At 55.7% G+C, this 18,218-nt stretch overlaps 2 protein-coding genes across 8 annotated transcripts in view; one reads left to right on the top strand and one right to left on the bottom strand.

Moving 5' to 3' along the window:
• Positions 1–73: 73 nt before the first annotated feature.
• Positions 74–10,996, bottom strand: GID8 (GID complex subunit 8 homolog). 3 transcript variants are annotated; one of them, XM_035025545.1, is made up of 5 exons: positions 10,888–10,996; positions 8,028–8,157; positions 6,812–7,008; positions 6,149–6,346; positions 74–5,399 (listed from the first exon to the last, which is right to left on the bottom strand). In XM_035025545.1, the coding sequence occupies exons 2-5, from the start codon at positions 8,143–8,145 to the stop codon at positions 5,226–5,228; spliced, it is 687 nt and encodes a 228-aa protein (XP_034881436.1). In that variant the 5' UTR covers positions 8,146–8,157; positions 10,888–10,996; the 3' UTR covers positions 74–5,225. The 3 variants fall into 3 exon arrangements, with proteins under 3 accessions (XP_034881436.1, XP_034881437.1, XP_034881435.1); XM_035025546.1 differs by lacking the exon at positions 10,888–10,996 and adding an exon at positions 10,362–10,756; XM_035025544.1 differs by lacking the exon at positions 10,888–10,996 and having other exon boundaries at positions 8,028–10,756.
• A 195-nt stretch (positions 10,997–11,191) lies between these two features.
• The window catches only part of DIDO1 (death inducer-obliterator 1), a 51,763-nt gene continuing 44,736 nt past the window's right edge, over positions 11,192–18,218 (top strand). The window contains exon 1 of one of the 5 annotated variants that reach the window (XM_035025542.1): positions 11,192–11,331. The gene's annotated coding sequence lies outside the window, so the exon portion shown is untranslated. Of the gene's footprint in view, positions 11,358–11,934; positions 12,595–18,046; positions 18,116–18,218 lie in introns of those variants that run through there. The other 4 variants (XM_035025540.1, XM_035025539.1, XM_035025543.1 and 1 more) reach the window with 4 other exon arrangements.

Here is an 18,218-nt window from a genome sequence, read left to right as displayed (position 1 = left end):
TTGAACAGAATTAATAACTCAATGGTAGAGGAGCAACGAACTGTGTAGGATTTCACTGGAAACCAGAAAGATGAACTTTATGATAATAAATGATTTAATGTAATATAGGTTCTACATGTGGAATTCCTGAAGGTTCTGGAACAGTTCTTTTCAAAGTGCTGGTGAGTTCACTATTTGAGTCTTGAAAACACTGCTGTTCAACATCTGTTTCACACTAAAATTACGCCTGGACGCCCAGAGATTAAGGACTTGCTGGGGCCCATGAGTCTGGAGCCACACGAGGACCAGCTCTGCCCCCTCCCCCTGGGTCTGTGTGCTTCTGCTGCCCCACCCCACCCCACCCCCCGGGGCCCCTGCCGCCCAGCCAGGAGTTCTCGATGGTCCTCAGGCTTGCTCCACTTTCAAAAGCCAGTTGGGAGAATGCCAGCTGTGTGACACCTCGGTCTGCGGCGGAGGAGACCCGGCCTGCAGGAGTCTGTGGCCGCACGGCAGGGGGAGAAGTCCCGGGCAGGCAGTGCTCCGACACCTGAGTCCAGCAGTCCCTGTAGCCTTGCCTCCTCGTCCCCGGCTCCAGTGGGAGGCAGAGTCCCACGGCACACAGCGTAGTGTGCCCACCTGCCTGTGCCACGTCCACAGCCGGGCAGGGGGCCTGCAGTGTGACCTGCTTCAGCGTGCAGCCAGGTGGGAAGGTACGTGCAGATAAATCCACTGCCCCCACCTCTCACTCCTTCTGCCAATGATTTTGGTTGGAGCTGAGTATAGAGGAGTCAGACAGACGTTCTTCTGCGCCACGGTCAGAACAGACCCATCCACCTGGCCTTCCAGCTGGGAGACTTCCCTACGTGCAGAGGAATCTCAGCCCTACCACATGCTCCCTGCAACGAGAAAGACCTCTGCCCCGCAGGTGCAGCGATAGGATGACCAGCTCACCCAGACCATCCCCCAGCCCCCAAGGACCTCAGGCCGCTGGAGCCGGGGCCTGGTGTCCTGCAGAGGCAGAGCAGCTCAGCCACAGACACCAAAGGCCCATCAAACCCTGTCTTCACATCCACGGAAGTCAGTCACGATGAGGACGGGAAAAGCGCCTCGATGGCATCTTGGAATTAAGGCACAACATCCAAGACAGGCAGGCCTCACGCACCAGGGACTGTGGTCCCAGCCAAACACCTCAGATGGTGTTGAGTGCAAAGCCACAGGCCAAGTGCTCTGCGTGGGGACATCCCCACGAACTGCCACACTGCCTCCTGCACAGAGGGATGCGCTGGCGTGAAGAAGGGCTTAGATGCCGTCGCCGCCTGGGGAAGAGTGCCGGGGGGCTTCCTCCCCCTCTCCAGTGTCCACAAACCCGTGGGGGCTACAGCCCATGATGCCGCGGCTCCAGCACGAGGCACCCTCACTTCTGCACTCACTAGAAGGCACTGGGAAGCTGTCACTCCAAGTCTCCGTCACGTGTCCCACAACTACCCTTCACACGAGCCGCTAACGGCCCCGGCTGGCCGGGGCACAAGCCCTACAGGGAGAAGGGCCCGGCGCGCACCGCGGCAGCCCCTCTACTTTCAAAGTCTGGACATATTCATGAGTATTAAAAAAAAATAACTTTTCAGGTTAAAATCATGCAGCAGGTGACCCCAATCTATTTCCTTCACCAAACTGAAAGTTCAGGACCACAGCTCTAGAGAACAGACGACAGATCTCAGAGGTGCACACGGGACCCCGGACGGCACCGCTCAGAGGGAACAGAACGGCAGCAGAGCATAAAGATGCGTGAGACTAAGTTTCCTTCCGCCGGTTCTCACAGATGGGCTTCCAACGAACATGTATCGTATTGAATTCTTTATTCTTATTAGAATATCTTTACGGGGAAAAGTACAAAAGACCTTCCAGATAACCCCTCTGAGAAAAACATAGAAGTTGTACTATGAAATTAAGAACAGGCAGCAAAAGCAACCTACTCTGCATTTTTCAGAAGACGCTGTGGCGGGCACACACCCTCAGGAACAAAGCGGACTCGGAACCAGGGGTGCAGAGGCTCATACGAAAGTCACATGACCAATGCGGACACTACAATTTACTCTTAAACCCGAAAAAGCAACACATTTCTGAAACAGAAACATACCCGCTGTGAAAATGAAGCACGTGGTGTCAGAATAACCTATCAAAATGCTGCACCACAGGGCTTCTGAGGCCGCGCAGCCTGGCCCCCACGTCCTACTGTGCACGGCTCAGCGCCTCCGGCGGCTGGCAGGCAAGCCGGCCTGATGGTTTCGGTCTGGCCTTCTGCTCCTGCTGGGACTCCACGGTAACGCCCAGAAGCGGGTCCTGCCCCATTACCCCAAAGACACCATTGCCTTTAGCACAAAATGTACAGTTCTTTCTGAAACCCCCGGCTCCTCCCCTCCCCCAAAGTAACACTGTCCAAGGAAACAGACCTCACCCTGCCTGACAAAGACTGCCCTCGGGAGAGGCATCCTGACTGCAGGGAAGAGCCACCTCCTTGACCCCGAGGACTCACACATGGGGTCTTCAGTCCATCCCAAAGACCAGTCCCAAAACACATCTGCCTTTTCTAGAGCCTGGGAACCTTAATTCACATGGCAAAATATATTAGCTCTTGTTGGATTTGCAATAATCCCTATGCCGCGTAAAGATTCCAAACTAGGGGTTATTCCTCACACAACTTCATGGTATCAGGAACACAGAGTACCAGAATATTCTCAAATTTTATTTATTTCAAGGCACTTTCCACAAGAAAACGTAAAAAGAATAAACTATGTAAAACATTACATTTTAATAAACACAACGGCAAGATCCAAAGGAAACGAAGAAAAATCAAATTATACTTCAAAATGGCTTAATTTCGTTTGCCGGCTGAAGACACAGAGACTGCAAAAAGGTGGCAAACAGGGAAGTCCACAAAGCCACTCCTGCTGAAGGAGGTCCCCAGACAGGGACAGCGCAGGAGGCGCGAACCCGAACCCGGGCCGCAGACAGAGGCGAGGACAACAGGAGCACAGCGGAGGGTCCCCATCACACCACACGTGGCCACCACTGGCGGCAGCACCCGCCCGTGACGTCCCTCACGGCCCCAACAGGTGGGCGCGCACCAGCACTCTGTCCTACAGCCGCTCACTCACATTTCCTGCGCGTGACAAACCCCGTCCGGGCCCTGACGGCTCATGGGTGGCTCCGCGTACAGGACTTCCCGTCACTACGCATCTCACACCCTCTAATGTGAAAAACGTGTCAGGGTGATTATATATTAATTATGCACGTAAATGATCTTATATACACGACTAATAAAAGCTGACTAGAAACATGCTGAATTCTCTGGTGCTTTTCAAACACGTAGGTTTACCCACACCTCTCTGCTGGTATTTCTCTTCCAGCTTCTGCTGTGTGTGACGATTAATTACCTGAAGATTAAAACCTTCTGCTCTTAATACCCTCAAGCCTCAGAGGAAATGGCCCCAAAGAAAGGTCACATTTGGAGAGGACTGCTGAGCTGGTCAGAGCGGAAACACGTCCGCTCCTGGGCGTTGAGAAGACCCCCCCCCCATCCTCACAAAACCACAAGGGCAGCAGAAGGGCAGTCAGAGGCCAGGACAGCCCCCAGAGCCTGCATCACCCTGCCTCTGCATCGGTGACCACCCAGGGCAGCCGACCCTGCCGGAGGTTCCTGCCCACTGGAGAAAACCACTACTCCCAGAGTGCAGGTGGAAAGCAGACGGGGAGTGAGAGAAGAGCTGACATGACAGCCCTTCACGATGCTGCCCAGGTCTGCAGGCAGATGGGGGACGGGGCCCAGCAAGCAGACGCCCACCACCTGACCTACGGGCACGGCCACAAGCCTGCCCGACCTTGCCTGACGCGGGAACACGCTCCCTGCGACTCGGCTGCCATTGGCATCTACCTCCACAAAGCCCCAGGTGCCAGACCCCGTCCCGGCACCAGGATCCACCCAGGGAGGACAGAGTCCCAGCCACCGCAGCAACTGGGAGCTCCCACCAGAGGACGTGCGCTCCCGGGCACCGTCACCACCACGAGACTTGGCTCTGTAACCGCCGCCCTACGGAACCTGAGCCCAGCGGCCCCTGCCGTGCGTCCACACATACGTGTTCGCACTCCAAGTCACAGGGGCACCTGCGTCCCAGCGCCTGCACAGTGGCGGGACTTGAGAAAGTGCCGAATGAGGACGCCTGGGAACTCACAACCAGCACGAGACAGCGGGCACACGCCGACCTGTGGTGCCAGCCTCCTGAGGCAAGCACGCGCTCCCAGCCAGGGAACCTGCGGCCCAGGGACAGCCGGCAGCACGGCGCTCCCTCCCCCGCCGCGTCTGCTCCCAAGCACGCTGGCCACACCAGGCCGAGGGGCCCTCTGGCCGCAGGGATGAGCTGATGCAACGCCACCACCACGAGGACATAAGCCCCGAAAGCAACAGGTTTGTCTGAGATGATTAAAACTTTTTAGAGGCCATTTTGGTCATTCTTGAGATCAAAGAGAAACCTTTATTTTCAACAAAACTGCCTAGAAGAGAAGGTTCACTGATCCACTAGGAAAGAGTCTCTCACCACAACCAGCACCAAAATATATATTTAAAAAATTAAAAAACACACAGCCCCATCCCTCACGCACACTTCTCCCCAAAAGCCACACAACCCAGACCAAAAGGGAAAACAAATCAAACTCAATGCCCTCACACAAAAGAAATCTTTCAATTAGGATTTACAAATTTATATAGTCTTTCCTATGAAAAAACAAAAACAAAAAACCAAGGGGTAAGAAAAAACTTCTGCACAAAGGCCTGACGAGTCTTAGGAGATCTGAGAAAACGTATGTTCTGCCTACGAGCTAACAGAAAGCAAAATAACGATCAGTGCTTTTTGTAGATTTGAGTGGGAGGCCTCAGTTTAACAATATTCCCTCATAACCGAGCACTCCGTGGTGGCTGCGATCCTGCAGGAGCCCCACAGCAGGAGCGCGGCCCATCCACGCCTTCAGGGCACGCCCCGAGCAGAGTCTGCATCACACTTCCAAAGAGACAGGTCATTCACTGCAAGTTTTCCAGCGCTCAAAAGGGCCATTTTTCCCTTTAAAAAAGATGCCAGGTCAAAAAAAAAAGGTGGGAGGGGGGAGAGTTCTCTACTGCAGTAAAAATCTCTCAGTCCCAGACAGCTGCTCCGAGGAGTCCGAGCCGGGGAAGCACGGGGCCACGGGCACAGACTCTACTTGGGCTCCTCGATCACACCTTTGCTGAGGTCTGTCATTTTGGGATATTTTACTTTCTTCTGGTCCAGCTCATTCTGAGCCCAAAGGAGGAGTTTCAGTAATTTTGCCAGCTTGGGTGTTGACTCACGATTTTCATAATCTAGTACAGCTTGGTTAACCTCACTCCACACCTAGAAAATAAATACATCCAATAAAAACCACCACACATGCAAAGCACCAGCGAGAGTCTGTTATCACGTGCTTTTTATACCTCTTGGAAGCCATTTTTACATGATGAACTCATTATTTACTTAAACGAACATGAAGCCCGTCACCAGGAGGCACACCAGCAGATGTTAAACACACGTTCCTCGCCCAGAAGGAGCGCATGGTCCAGTCAGCAACGATCCCATCTGGCCTGGAGAGCCGTAAAATGCCACAAGCCAGGCTCGGGGTGGTGGGGGGAGGGTGGGGTACTGGACGGGAAGAGAGAGAAGACCGAGGCGGGAGTGACCCGTGTTCCACCGGACCCAGCCTCGAGGGACACCTGCAGCAGGCCTGCAGAGTGGCAGCCCCTCCGGCAGGAAAGGGCGCTGCCTCTGGGGGAGTCACGGGCCGTCTCGGGGACTGCAGCACTCAAGTACCAGCAAGGACGTGAAGAGGTGCAAACAAGGGATTTAAAATAAAAATGTTTAGGACACCTATTTCCAAGAGTCTCCAAACAAAGAGAAATATTAAGATACAGAAGAAGCTGACAAAGAAGTCTGAAAATCGTAAAATAAGTCACAACGCTCCGTTCCTGGCTTCACACAGTGAAAGATCCCACGTCAGGGAAGAATAGATGCTGTTGTGACCGAGCGTCACTCTCCCAGACATGGTCACGCTGTGGTTCCTGAGCCCCACCCTGTCCGGGGAAGGAGGACCCCCTCGGTGGTCTTACCTTCTGCCTCTGCATCATATGAAGCAGGTCTCCAAAAGGCGACTCCTCAGGGTTATCAAAGGCCAGCAGGGCCAGAGTGCGCTCCATCTCCGTCAGGCACTCCCTGCTCTCCTCGCCTTGCTCCGCCAGCTGGGTCTGCGCGAACTCCAGCGCCGCCTCGGTCTCACGCTGGCGGATCAGCTCTATGAGGTGCTGTTGCTGGTCACCGGCAAAGGCAGACAGGCTCACACACCCACGCCCGGGCACGCAACACTACTTTCTAGTCAAAGGACAGCTTAAAGAACAACTTCCTAGCATCCCTGAATTATTAAAATAGCATTTTTTAAAACTTTGAGAGACAGAAAACACACAAGTGGGGGGGGGGCAGCAGAGGGAGAGGAAGAGAGAAGCAAGCAGAGCCCAACCTCACAACCCTGAGATCATGACCTGAGCCGAAATCAAGGTCGGCTGCCTAAGCAACTGAGCCACCCAGGTGCCCCTAAATTAGCATTTTTAAAGCAAGAACAGCTTCTGAAATACTAAAGACAACAGCTAAATGAAAGCCGTTCCCCATGCAAACTAAAACGATACTCTATTAATGCAAGTTAGCCTTGTGATTTCTGAATCACCACATGTAACCTTATGGAGTATCCACAAACCAGATGCCTCTCAACGGAAACTCACTTGCAGATGGAAGTAAAGGTACCGGTTTGTGTCCAGGAGCTCTGGATGGAGACTGTTGATCAATGCAATAGCCTCCTGGATCTGGCCTTTCAGGATCATCTCACGGATTTTGATCCGCTCGTCCAGTGTTTCTAGATCCACGCTAGGTTCAATCCCAGATTCCATTCGAAACTTCTCTGCTGCTTCCTTAAAGCCCTCTGTAAATGACAACCATCTTCAGTGCTCGGAAATCGAGCCAGATGTTAATGTAAAGCATTTTTACCCCTAGAAAGCCCATTCACCTCAAATAAATAACCTTCAACGTGACCCGCACTTTCTTAGGGATTTGGTATTAACATCTGTGACTTACTACTACGCCCATACAGAAAATGGAAAGAATGTACTTCACTCCTTCCCATCCCATCCAAAAACGCTCTCATCACCTACCAGCCAGGGGTGAAAATGCCACGAAGCCCAGTGCGTTATGGGCTCCTTAAAGAGGGCTGCAGCGCCAGGCCCAGATGCAAGGAAGCTGCAGGTGTGCTTCACGGCCTGCAGGGACCTGGCCACTCCTGCCTCTTCGTGAGCCCACAGTTCTCCTCAACATCCAAGCTGCGTGTGTGCGTCCCCGCCCCCCACCCCCCACCCCAGCTATGGGCAGACACTTTCTCATCGCCTTTCAAAGGTTGACTAATTTGGTGAAGGGGAGTACTGTGAACAATGGGAAGGAGACTCATACCTGTTTGAAACAGCTGGATTTTCTGATCACGTACAGAATTACCCTTTTCCTTCCCGATATCAGGAAGGACTGTCAGTTACAGACCCCGTTTGTTTGCTTCTGTATGCTTCTGCCCTTCCCCCTTTCTCTTTTGCGTTAGGTGCACCTTCTACAAACAGTCCTGTATAATTTACCAGACTGGCCAGAAGAGATCAGTTACTCGGGACTTTCAACGTACTTTAGAACATTCTTAATTATCTTGATTAACTGTAAAAACGTCAAAGATCAAGGGACAGGTTTTTGCCTTAAAAAGGCTCAGACACCTGTAATACCAATCTCATCTCCAGAAGACCTTATCTTTACTCTGGTAATCCACAAAGTTATTAAATTAGCATGGTGTTTTCTACAATGCCCAAACACAACTTCACTCTCCCAAGGAACTTCGATGGCAAAGTGCTGATTGTGTGTACAAAAAGGCAGAGTTGCGTCCCACAGGCAGCATCCTCATTGAGCCCTTACCTGTGACCAGGTAGTTCATAATGAGGCGGTTCATGTCCGCCCGCTGGACATGCAAGTTATTGAGTTTCTCCATCCACTCATCTTTCGTGATTTCATCAGGTTTTTCTGCATAACTCATTCTGACTTATTTCTACAAGAAAAAAATATTTTAAAGATTAATGAAGATCACAGGAATGAAAGGTATGGGATACGAAATACATTCAGTGGCACTGCAACAGGGCTGGATGGTGACAGAGGGCGGCTACACCTGTGAGCACAGCACAAGCCAGACAGCTGTCAAATCCCAACATTATACGCGAGAAACTAACCTAATACTGGGTCTCAACTACACTTCAGTTAAAAAAAAAGAAAGAATTTTTAAGAATTCTATGACAACTGTGATTGTTTCAGAGATAAACACAGTGACACGGTATGAAGTAACAGAGAATGGGAAGATTTAAATCTGGAGAACAGCAAGTGCAAAGGACCTGACACTCAAAGGCGGCTTAGGGACCAGAAAGGCGGCTGGGATGTTAGGAGACAGGATGTGTGCAAGGAAGAGCCGAGAGCCTCCGAACTGCCAGGTCAAGAGGTGGGGCGTATCATACAGGCTGAGGGAGGATTTTAGGTCAATTCTCTTCTAGGCACAAAGGGCAGCTGCGAGGGGCAGGAGCTGAGCACTCTGACACAGTGCCCGTGAGAAGGCCGCCGCCAGACACTCACCAGACCGACCAACACTAAGGAGTCTGACGACACCGAGTGTCGACACAGCCAGAGCGTTCCCTTGCGTTCTCTGACATTGCTGTCAGAGCAGACTGGAACTGCAAACATATCCACGCAGCTGGCACATGCTGCTTGCAGCCCAGCAACCCCACGAGACAGACCCTCACCACTCACCACTCACCACTGAGCACCAGACACGCATGGGCCCACTCACAAGAGACACTGCTCAAAATGGCAAAAACGTGGGAGCCCCCCACCCAGATGTTCATTCAAGAGCAGCACGGACAGACTGTGGTTCACAGAACCACAGTCCCAGGCCCAAAACCCTTGGGCAGGTAATTTTGCAGGCTGTATAAAGCCTATATGGCACAACTTACCTACATCACACGACATCCTCCCTGCAGTCTGGGGCAGCACCCCACGTTAAATATTACTTCTTTGGGGGAAAGTCTGAGTACCCGCACTGACTGAAATAGAAGTCATCAAAAGCTTTCACCAAGTCAGATTTTTCCATCAAATAGTTAAAACACACACACACACACAAACTTTTGGTTTTCAGAGCTATTTGGACTTCAGAATTGCTGAGAAAGGATTCTGATCATGTAGTCACAGAAGAGAATTTACTAAAACAGTTAAAATATGAGCACAGCCACACGGATGACTCTTACAAACCAGCTGGATGGAGTGAGTTGCAGCAGAGGCCCAAGTGTGGCAGAATTTTGTAAAGAACAAAAACAGTAGTAAACACGAACGTGCAGTGTTTTGTTGTTTTAAGACCTGATCCTCAGGAGGTGGTTACCATGGCAAGGCAGGGCGGACAGGTGCAGGCCCCGGGAGCACCAGCTGGGCTCTTAAGACGGGTGGTGAGCCCACCACTACCTACTACCTACTACTTCCGATTCTTCCTAAGTGACCTGTAGGTTGGGGATACTACTTCATGCCAGCAAAGTGCATGCTAAATGGCTTCGCTAAATTAAAAACTTCAACAGTGGAAGTGGGCTGAGCAGGAAAGCCAGCGAGGAGCCACCCAATAAGAGCAGTGCCAAGAAAGTCAGAGACACAGCAGGCGAAGGTTCTGTGGACGCCAGTCGGTGGCTTTGCTGCTAGACTGAAGGTCGAGGGATTTAAAAAAAATCAGGAGCCCTTGAGGCCGGCTGAAGCTTTCACGCTTGATACCTTGGAGGAGAGGGCCACAGAGGAAGAGGAGGGCCCCAACAGGTTTGAGGAGTAGGGCAAGTTCGGGCTGACTCTCGGACACGCAGCTGGAGAAGTCAGGCAGGCCCCTGGATTATAGGCCCCCAGCTCAGCGCTAGAAACGTTCATTAGGGAGACACCCGCCAGACAAGGCTATCGAAGGCCAGGAGTTGGGCAAAGGTCGCCCAGGAAGACCGCGTGGGAAGGAAAGCAAGGGCACACGACAAAGCCCTCGCGTGCTCGGAGGGAGCCGACACCCCGCAGCAAGGGAGGAAGGCAGCGGGCGAGACGGACCGAGGGGTTTCTCCCCCACGAGGGCCCGTGTCCCGTAGCTGCCGGCGGTGCGACCTCACCCAGACCACACTCCCGCTCCCAGACAGCCCAAGGTCGCCAGGGCGGACAAGGCGCCTCTCCCTCGGTGTCCCCGAAGCAACCCACCGCCCCACCAGGCCCACTGCCGGCGACAGCCACTTTGGGAGCACTCGGCGCAGGACGAACTCAGCAGTTAAACACGCCACAAACGTCAGCAAGCCTCCCGAGTCCGAAGACGGCAGCGCGTACGTCCACCGGCTCAGCGCCCGCTCTGACGCGGCCGTCCCCAAAACCGTCCTCCCCACAGGAGCACAGTGCGGTGTCTCACGGAACGGCCGACATTCCGCGGGCGCCAGCCCCGCACGTCCGAGCCTTGCCCCGAAACGCTCTCCCTTCAAGGATAAACACCGGACGACAGCGCCCGGGCGCTGCGCGCTCAGCAGTCCACCCCCGCCGGGGGAAAGGGCGCAGCGGACGCGCGAACCCAGGAGGCCCCGCCGCGCCGCCTGCGCGGGCCTCGGGCCGCGGCCGACCCCCAGCGCCGGCCCCCCCGGGCTCCTCCGGGCCCCCGCCCAGCCCCACCCCGGCCGGCCAGCCGCGCTCCCGCGGGGAAGCTCAGCCCGGCCGCCTGGCCCCGCCGCGGCCATCTTACCGTGCGGATCCCGCCTCCCGCGCTGCGCGCTCTCCGCGGCCGCTCGGGGGGGCCGGGCCGAGCCCGGAGGGCGGCGAGGCGCGGGGGACGGGGGCGGAGGCGGGGGCCGCGGCGGAGGCGGGGGCGGGGGCGGGGAGCGGGAGGGCAGACGCACCGACGGCCGCCCCTTCAGCCACCTCCCGCGAGAGCGCGAGAGCGCAGGCTCGCGCGCCGGCGGCCAATCAAGCGCTCCCCCGAGGGGGCGGGGCGCGGCGGCCGCCCGGAAGCGCGGGACCCCGGCTTCCGCCCTTGCGCAGAAGTCCGCTCGCGGCGCCCTCGCTCTACGGGTTGGCGCGAGAGTCAAAAGGCGTCGGCCGACCCTGGGCAAGATGGCCGCCGTCGGGGTGTCGTTGTGGGGGAACTTCGCGGCGCGACGGCGGCTTCTAGACTGAGCCGGAGGCGAAGGTCCCAGCTCCCCTTCCGTCATTTGTGTGAGCTCGGAGGGCAGGGGCGGGGGGCCCGGTGCTGCGCGCCGCCCCGCCGGGCGCCTGCCTTCGCGCGGGCCTGGCGGGAGGCGGCCGAGCGCGCCCCGGCGGGAGCTCTCGGCGCCGTCGGCTGGGCCGGGCTGCGGGGGTCGCCCGCCCGTGGCGGCGTGCTCGGCGCCTGACGAGGCAGCAGAAACGGGCCCGCCCTCGGGGAGCCGGCCGGCCGGCCGCCAGGGCGGGCCGGGGCTGCGGGCGGGCGTGCGCGGGGGCAGGAGTGCAGCGGGGCGCCGGCGCGGAGTTCGGGCGCGGGAGCGAGGGAGGCGTCGGGAAGGAAGTCCGACTCGTCCTGAACGAGAAGTCGGGGTTCGGTGGTGCCGTGGGGTTGCTCCCACGTGAGCCGAGGAACGCGAGGGGGCTCGGACTTGCCGCGCGGAGCAGTGCGGTCTGGCGGTCAGGCCTGGCGGCCGTGGCTGCTCGCGGCTCTCCCCGGGCGAGGGCCGAGCCGGCGGCCCGACGTTCCGGCCCAAATCTGAGACGCGTGGGTGCTGCGTGCCCATCGTTCCGCGCCCCGCAACGACTTCCAGCTGTCAGCTCTGCGTGTGCGGAGGAGCGCCGGCGTCTCGCGTCCTTCCGCGGGCACACAAGGAAGAGCTCGAGGGGCGATGCCCTGCGGAGGTAGACTATTGCGGCCCCAGACAGCTGCGGCCGTGCCGTCTCCGTGGATCGCGGCTGCGCGGCCAGCCGGTGCCCGAGGCGTGCAGAGTCCACGTCCTCCTTTCGGGTGGGCGCGGGCTGCTTTTATTGTCTGCAGCCCGCCCCAGAACAGCGCGCCCACCGTCTGTGCTTCTGCGGCTGCCCCTCCCGGGGAGCCCGGGAGCCACAGCGCGCGGGCGACCTCGCCTTGTGCCTGTGCTCCTCGCACTCCTCGGAGGCTCCCTGATGGCGGCGCGAAGTGAGCACAGCCAGAAAGCCTCCCCACTCCCGCGGCCCTCCCCGGCCTCTCCCGCTGGGCTGCGTCCCCCGGCCAGCTGCTCAGAACGGGGAGGCTTGCCCTAAGCAAAGCCGAGTGGAGCGTCTCTTGCAGCCTCCACGATCCCTTTGGATCTCTTTAGCACGGCATTTTTGTCGCTGGGGCCTGATGCACCGCAAATGTGTGAGCTTCACGAAAGCTGAGACCTCCATTGTGTGGGAGGAGTTCCGCCGATATTTGTTGAGCATGGAGAGGAGCAAATGAGGAGTGATGGTAAGGACCTTAACTGCAGGCAGTTTCAGCAGAAGTGGACGAAGGGAGACCTAAGGAGAGACTATTAGCCGTCCTCGGTGACTGAGCTCATGGACCGGATGGCGCTCAGATGTGTAGCCGGGTTGCCGAGGTTGATGGTGGTGACACCAACCGAGGAAGAGCCGTCCTGACGAGCAGGGGGCTGGCAGGGGAGGAGAGATGGGGAATCGGTGGTGCCTGTGGGGACACGGCAAAAGCTCAAGGGAGTGACGAGGGCTGCAGGTGAAGCTTTGACAGTGACACCATGTGACATTTGATAAACCTATTTAGAGAAAGACCGTAGAGAGGAGGAGAAGTCCAGAATCCAGAAGGACGGCAACAAATGGCTATTATCCAGAGAAGTTGTCCATTAAGTCAGCAAAGAAGCTTGAACGGGGACCAGGGGGCTTAGCAGGCTCTGCGGAAGCCACGGGGTGGGGGGTTTTAGAGGACGCAGATGAGCAGCGTCAAGTGCAGCAGGGCCGCCCCATCGTCTACTTGACAGGTGTTGGTGACAGACAAGGAGCTCAGGGACACGGCAGGAATGGACAATGTTAGAGGGCAGTGAGTTGAGAGGTGAATAGGGTGAGGGGGACACAGATGTGTGTTTAACACTTTGAGAAGCAGTGGATGTAGTGAGCAAGCAGCAGGTGAAGTCGATCCCGTTAGACACTAAAGCAACAGGATTTGGTGGCTGAGGGGGAGGGAGAATCCAGGCTTCTGGCTGGTGTGTTTGGGTTTACAGGGTGGGACCAGCGCTGAATAGGGACACCAGGGAAGGGCCTGATTGGGGGAGAGGCTCCGAAGTCAAGAGCTCATTTTGCACACGTTAGGTTTTGAGGTGCATTTGAGGCATCAGGTGAGTGGATGGACTCAGATCTGGGCAGAGGTAAAAGGAAGCACAGCCAGGAATGCATGAGCTCCGGAGTGGAGAGTGTACAGAAGGAAGGTAGAGGCCAGCCTGGGCCAGAGCCCTGAACGCCCCATGCCACTGGGAGTCTGGGGGTGTGGGGGAGCACGAAGGACGAGGGCTACTTTGGTCACCGCCTGGGGGCAGTGACCAGGTTGGTAGGAAAGAGGTGGGTCTGTGGAAAGGGAGCTGTGGGGTGGCCAGAGCCTCCACTGTTCTCCAAGCCCTGGTGAAGAGTTTCGTCTTAATAGCAGTGCACAGAGAAGTGTAAAAAGTTTGCTAGTTTTAAAAGAGCGTTAAAGTGTTTTTAAAAGGGGAAAAGTATTTGGGGAATAACACACACAGTGCTCCCTTTACTCAAATCCTCGACTGCTCAATAACCAGGCCATGGGCCGTGTTTTACAGAACAGCAGCATTTCAACAGTTGCTTTTATCTTATTCTCAAACCCAAAAGCATAAAATCAAGCCCCTATGCACTGGAGGCCCCGCTTTCGAAGAGATTTGGCTAAAACAAACGTAATTCTTGAGGATGATGTGTAAACTGATCAGTCATTCCCACATGAGGCGGTCGACACAAAGGCCAACTGCCATAGCTTTAACTTTTCACGGCGTGCTCTGCTTCTTGGTGAAGGTGTTGGGAGAGTCAGGAAGAATTTCATGATTGTTTGGTTCTGCTGCACACATTCAGGTGCCATGTGTCTTAGCTGAATTCTGAGACCCAGGAAAGCAAGTGTTGTTGTTGTTTTTTAAGATTTTATTTATTTATTTGACAGAGAGAGACACAGCGAGAGAGGGAACACAAGCAGGGGGAGTGGGAGAGGGAGAAGGAGGCTCCCCACCAAGCAGGGAGCCTGATGCGGGGCTCCATCCAGGACCCCGCGGTCATGACCTGAGCCGAAGGCAGATGCTTAACGACTGAGCCACCCAGGCGCCCCTGGGAAAGCAGGTTTAATGGTGGTGGTTGTTTTGTTTTTTTTTTTTTTTAAGATTTTTATTTATTTGACAGAGAGACACAGAGAGCAGGGACACAAGCAGGGGGAGTGAGAGAGGGAGAAGCAGGCTTCCCGCTGAGCAGGGAGCCCGATGCAGGGCTCGATCCCAGGACCCCGCGATCATGACCTGAGCCGAAGGCAGACGCCTAATGACTGAGCCACCCAGGTGCCCCTTTAATGGGGTTTTGATGTGGCCTCTACCCCTCCCTCCTCTCCTGATTGTATTTCTCTTTTGAGACTGTACCATCGAATCAGAAAGCATGGGTCTGGGGCGCCTGGGTGGCTCAGTTGGTTAAGCGACTGCCTTCAGCTCAGGTCATGATCCTGGAGTCCCGGGATCGAGTCCCACATCGGGCTCCCTGCTCGGCGGGGAGTCTGCTTCTCCCTCTGACCCTCCTCCCTCCCATGCTCTCTGTCTCTCATTCTCTCTCTCGCAAATAAATAAATAAAATCTTAAAAAAAAAAAAAAAAAAAGAAAGCACTGGGTCTAAGTTTCTTTGCTTCCGTAAAAGCAAAGAGTAGGTATTTCCTGATCCTGTAACTCCTGCTGAGATAATATAAACTGTGCAGCATGGTGTTTCCTGAAACAGGTGGGGCGTGGGGGCCACACGTCCTACCTCCGCACACCAGCAGTGCCCAGGCCGCCGGCCTGAGGGGCAGTTACTTAATTTGCCCAGTCAAGTCACTGTTTGTGCACCATTTCATACGGAACTTGACTATACCCTTCAGACCTAGCTGGGCAAGAAGTTGATCTACACCTGTTGGCTTAAGATTTAGCCTTTTTTAATTAAAATGAAAGCGTGTAGATGGCATGCACACACAGGTGCAGAAACATACATTCTACTTACTGTGCGTGGTTCCGGCTGTATATGCTCTGAGGATGCCCCCCCCTCCACAAGTCCAGCCATGTGATCATGATCAGGCGTCTGATTGGGTGGTAGAAATGCTGAATGAAGAGATTTTTCCAATTGATATCCACATTTTCTTTTTCTTTTTTTTTAAAACACCCGTATAAAATTTTGGTTTTTTGTTTTTTGACTTTAAAATTCTTACATTCTTCAAATGCCTGCTTTCTGTTGGAACGAGAGGAACTTTTTAAGATTTTATTTATCTATTTGACACAGAGAGAGAGAGCACAAGGAGGGGGAACAGCAGAGCAAGAGGGAGAAAAGAGCCTCCCCGCCGAGCAGGGAGCCCCATGTGGGGCTCGATCCCAGGACCCTGGGATCATGACCTGAGCCGAAGGCAGACGCTTAACAACTGAGCCACCCAGGCGCCCCCGAAAGGAGAGGAACTTTTGTATGTCTGACAGACTCCCAAGATTTTTCATTTCTCTGTACATCCATAAAAGGCAGCATCCTGACCTTCCACCTCCGTAGACAGATTTGGGAGATGTTACTTCTCCTTGAATCTCTTACATTTTAGCAGCAGTTGGTTCGATTTGGAACTCAAAAATAGTTGTGGTGTTGGAGGGGTAATTTATGTGTATTGATGTTGTCTAAGTTCAGAATAAAACTCTCTGGGTGTGCTATTGATAGCTTAGTCTGTTACTCTTGTTGGCATTTCCTTAAATGCTCTTGCTCACCTTCAGCACTTTGGTTCCACAGGCCGGTTGAGAGGAGGAATTAATTTATACAGTATTTCTGTTCTGCACAAATCCAGAAAGCCACCGTTAGACCTGAGTTTAAGTGGTCTCTTTCACTTTTTAAGTACTTTGATTTTGGAAACAAATCTCTTCAATTATAGCCTGTACACCTGTAGGCAAAGCCCTGCTCCTGAGGGCGCCCCAGGCCAGGGGTGATTGTAACAGACTGGCACCCTGAGACTTGCTGGTGGTGAAGACCACCCTCTCTCACCTCGGGGAGGCCCCCTTCTCCTCTGTTACACACTGTGTGTGATGATTAGCCTATAAGCCTATGTAGGCACAGCTGCTTTACTCTTAAACTGCATTTCTGTCGAAATCTGTGACAGGCACTGCCTTGTCTGGCTTTTTTTAGTGGATGGATTCCTCTAGAGACTTAGGAGATGAAAGCAACCAGAAAGGAAATACAGTTCTCATGCTTCACACTGATTAAAACACTGATTTTTTCTGAAGTCGACTTTATTTTTCACTGAACTCACAGCGCAATGCGTCAGAGTAACAGGCACCATTCTGAAAGATAGGAGTAATGAGCGTTGTTGTATATGAACACACAACACTCCTCTTGTTAAGGTAACAGAGCTAGGGCTTTATCATAGCGGAGGAGATAAAGCACTTGCGCTTGGTTTTCTGTCTGAAGACTTCTGGACAAGGGCAGAAGGACTGAGGAGAGCACTGTGCATCAACGCCTGGTCTCGTATACCGTTCTTTGTGCCTTGATTTAGATATTGTCCCAAGTCCCTGTCCTCGTACCCTTCATCCCTACAAGCACCCACCTGACGCTGCGCCCGGGAGTTCCAGTCTCACCTTGCAGAGACATCGCTGCTGGTTTTGCTTCCTTTAAAATCCCCAGCAGGGTTCCCGCATTCCAGCTTCTGATGAGGGAGGCCTCCTGTAATCTTCCCCCTTCCTCCAGCAGATGAGCCCCATTTTACAGACCGCTGGCCCAAGGTCCCACTCCTTGTTCCAGCTCTAAGCTCCCCGCTCCCCGTGTCTGGGGACCAACTTGAAGACACAGTCATGATGGAGGAGTGGAGACCCCCATCCCTGTCAGATTCCAGGAGGGTGGTCCTAACGGAATCACAGCAGCAGAAACGAACTGCGTTGTATATTCCCTGGGAGAAAACCGACAGGCTCTGCCAGACACTGGCGGGTCTTGAGAGCCCTAGAGGTGCTCGTTGGAGAGCACCGCGGCCCGCGCGCCCCTGGTTCTCGCGCACGGCAGCCTCGGGGACGCACCTGCAGGGCCCGCTGCGCAGCGGCGCTGCACACAGCGCCCCTTCCCGCGTTTTGACAGGAGCCAAGGGGTTCCTGCCTGTGAGGACCGTGCAGGCAGGGGGCTGTAGAGGCACCTTCGTGACGGGGGCTAAGGCCCGCCGCCGAGGAGTTCCTGCCCCCGCGGCAGAGGTGGGCGGCGGCAGGTGCCTCCCCTCCGCGGTCTGTCTGTGCGCTATCGGGACGGGCCGGCGCTGGCGCTGGCGCGCCGAGCGAAGAACATCCGCGTGGAGGGCTGTCCCTCGGCCAGACCCCCTCTCCCTTTCTGGACGGTGACCGTCTCCCCTTTGCTCGCGGGCCCTGCGGGGCGGTCGTGCGTCCGGGGAGGAGACGCTGGGGGCCGGAGCGCCGCGCTCCGAGTCCGGCGGGAACTTGAGAGCGCGGCTGGCGGCAGAGGAGCGTTGCGCCTGCTCTCTTACCCTCGTCCCCGCCCCCGGCCACAAAGCAGCCCAGGCCGGCGAGCGCTCCCGGGGCTGCCGGTCGGCCTGCGGCGCGGGGCGCGGGGCGCAGGCGCGCGCGCCGGGCGGGGCGGGGCGGGGCCTCCTCCCTCCGCGCGGGGGCGCTGCTCGGGGCGCGGCCGGCCCTTCTAGCCGCGCGTCTCGCTGGCCGGCGCCGACCCCGCCCTCCCGCCCACTCCGCGGAGCTCCGAGGAAATGGCTGCGGGACCCCAGAGGCCTGCGACCCGCGGTGAGTGGCGTCCCGGCCGCCGGGCAGGGGGGGCCGGCCGCCGCGGGGCCGCGCTCGGGGGCGGGCGGGGTCGGCGGCGGTGCTGCGGAGGCGCGGCCCGCCG

This window comes from Mirounga leonina, unplaced genomic scaffold (assembly GCF_011800145.1).
Source record: "Mirounga leonina isolate KUSES-001 unplaced genomic scaffold, KU_Mleo_1.0 Mir_195, whole genome shotgun sequence".
Taxonomy (NCBI): domain Eukaryota; kingdom Metazoa; phylum Chordata; class Mammalia; order Carnivora; family Phocidae; genus Mirounga; species Mirounga leonina.
Note: the sequence above shows the minus strand (reverse complement) of the source record. Positions and strands in the feature narration are given on the sequence as shown.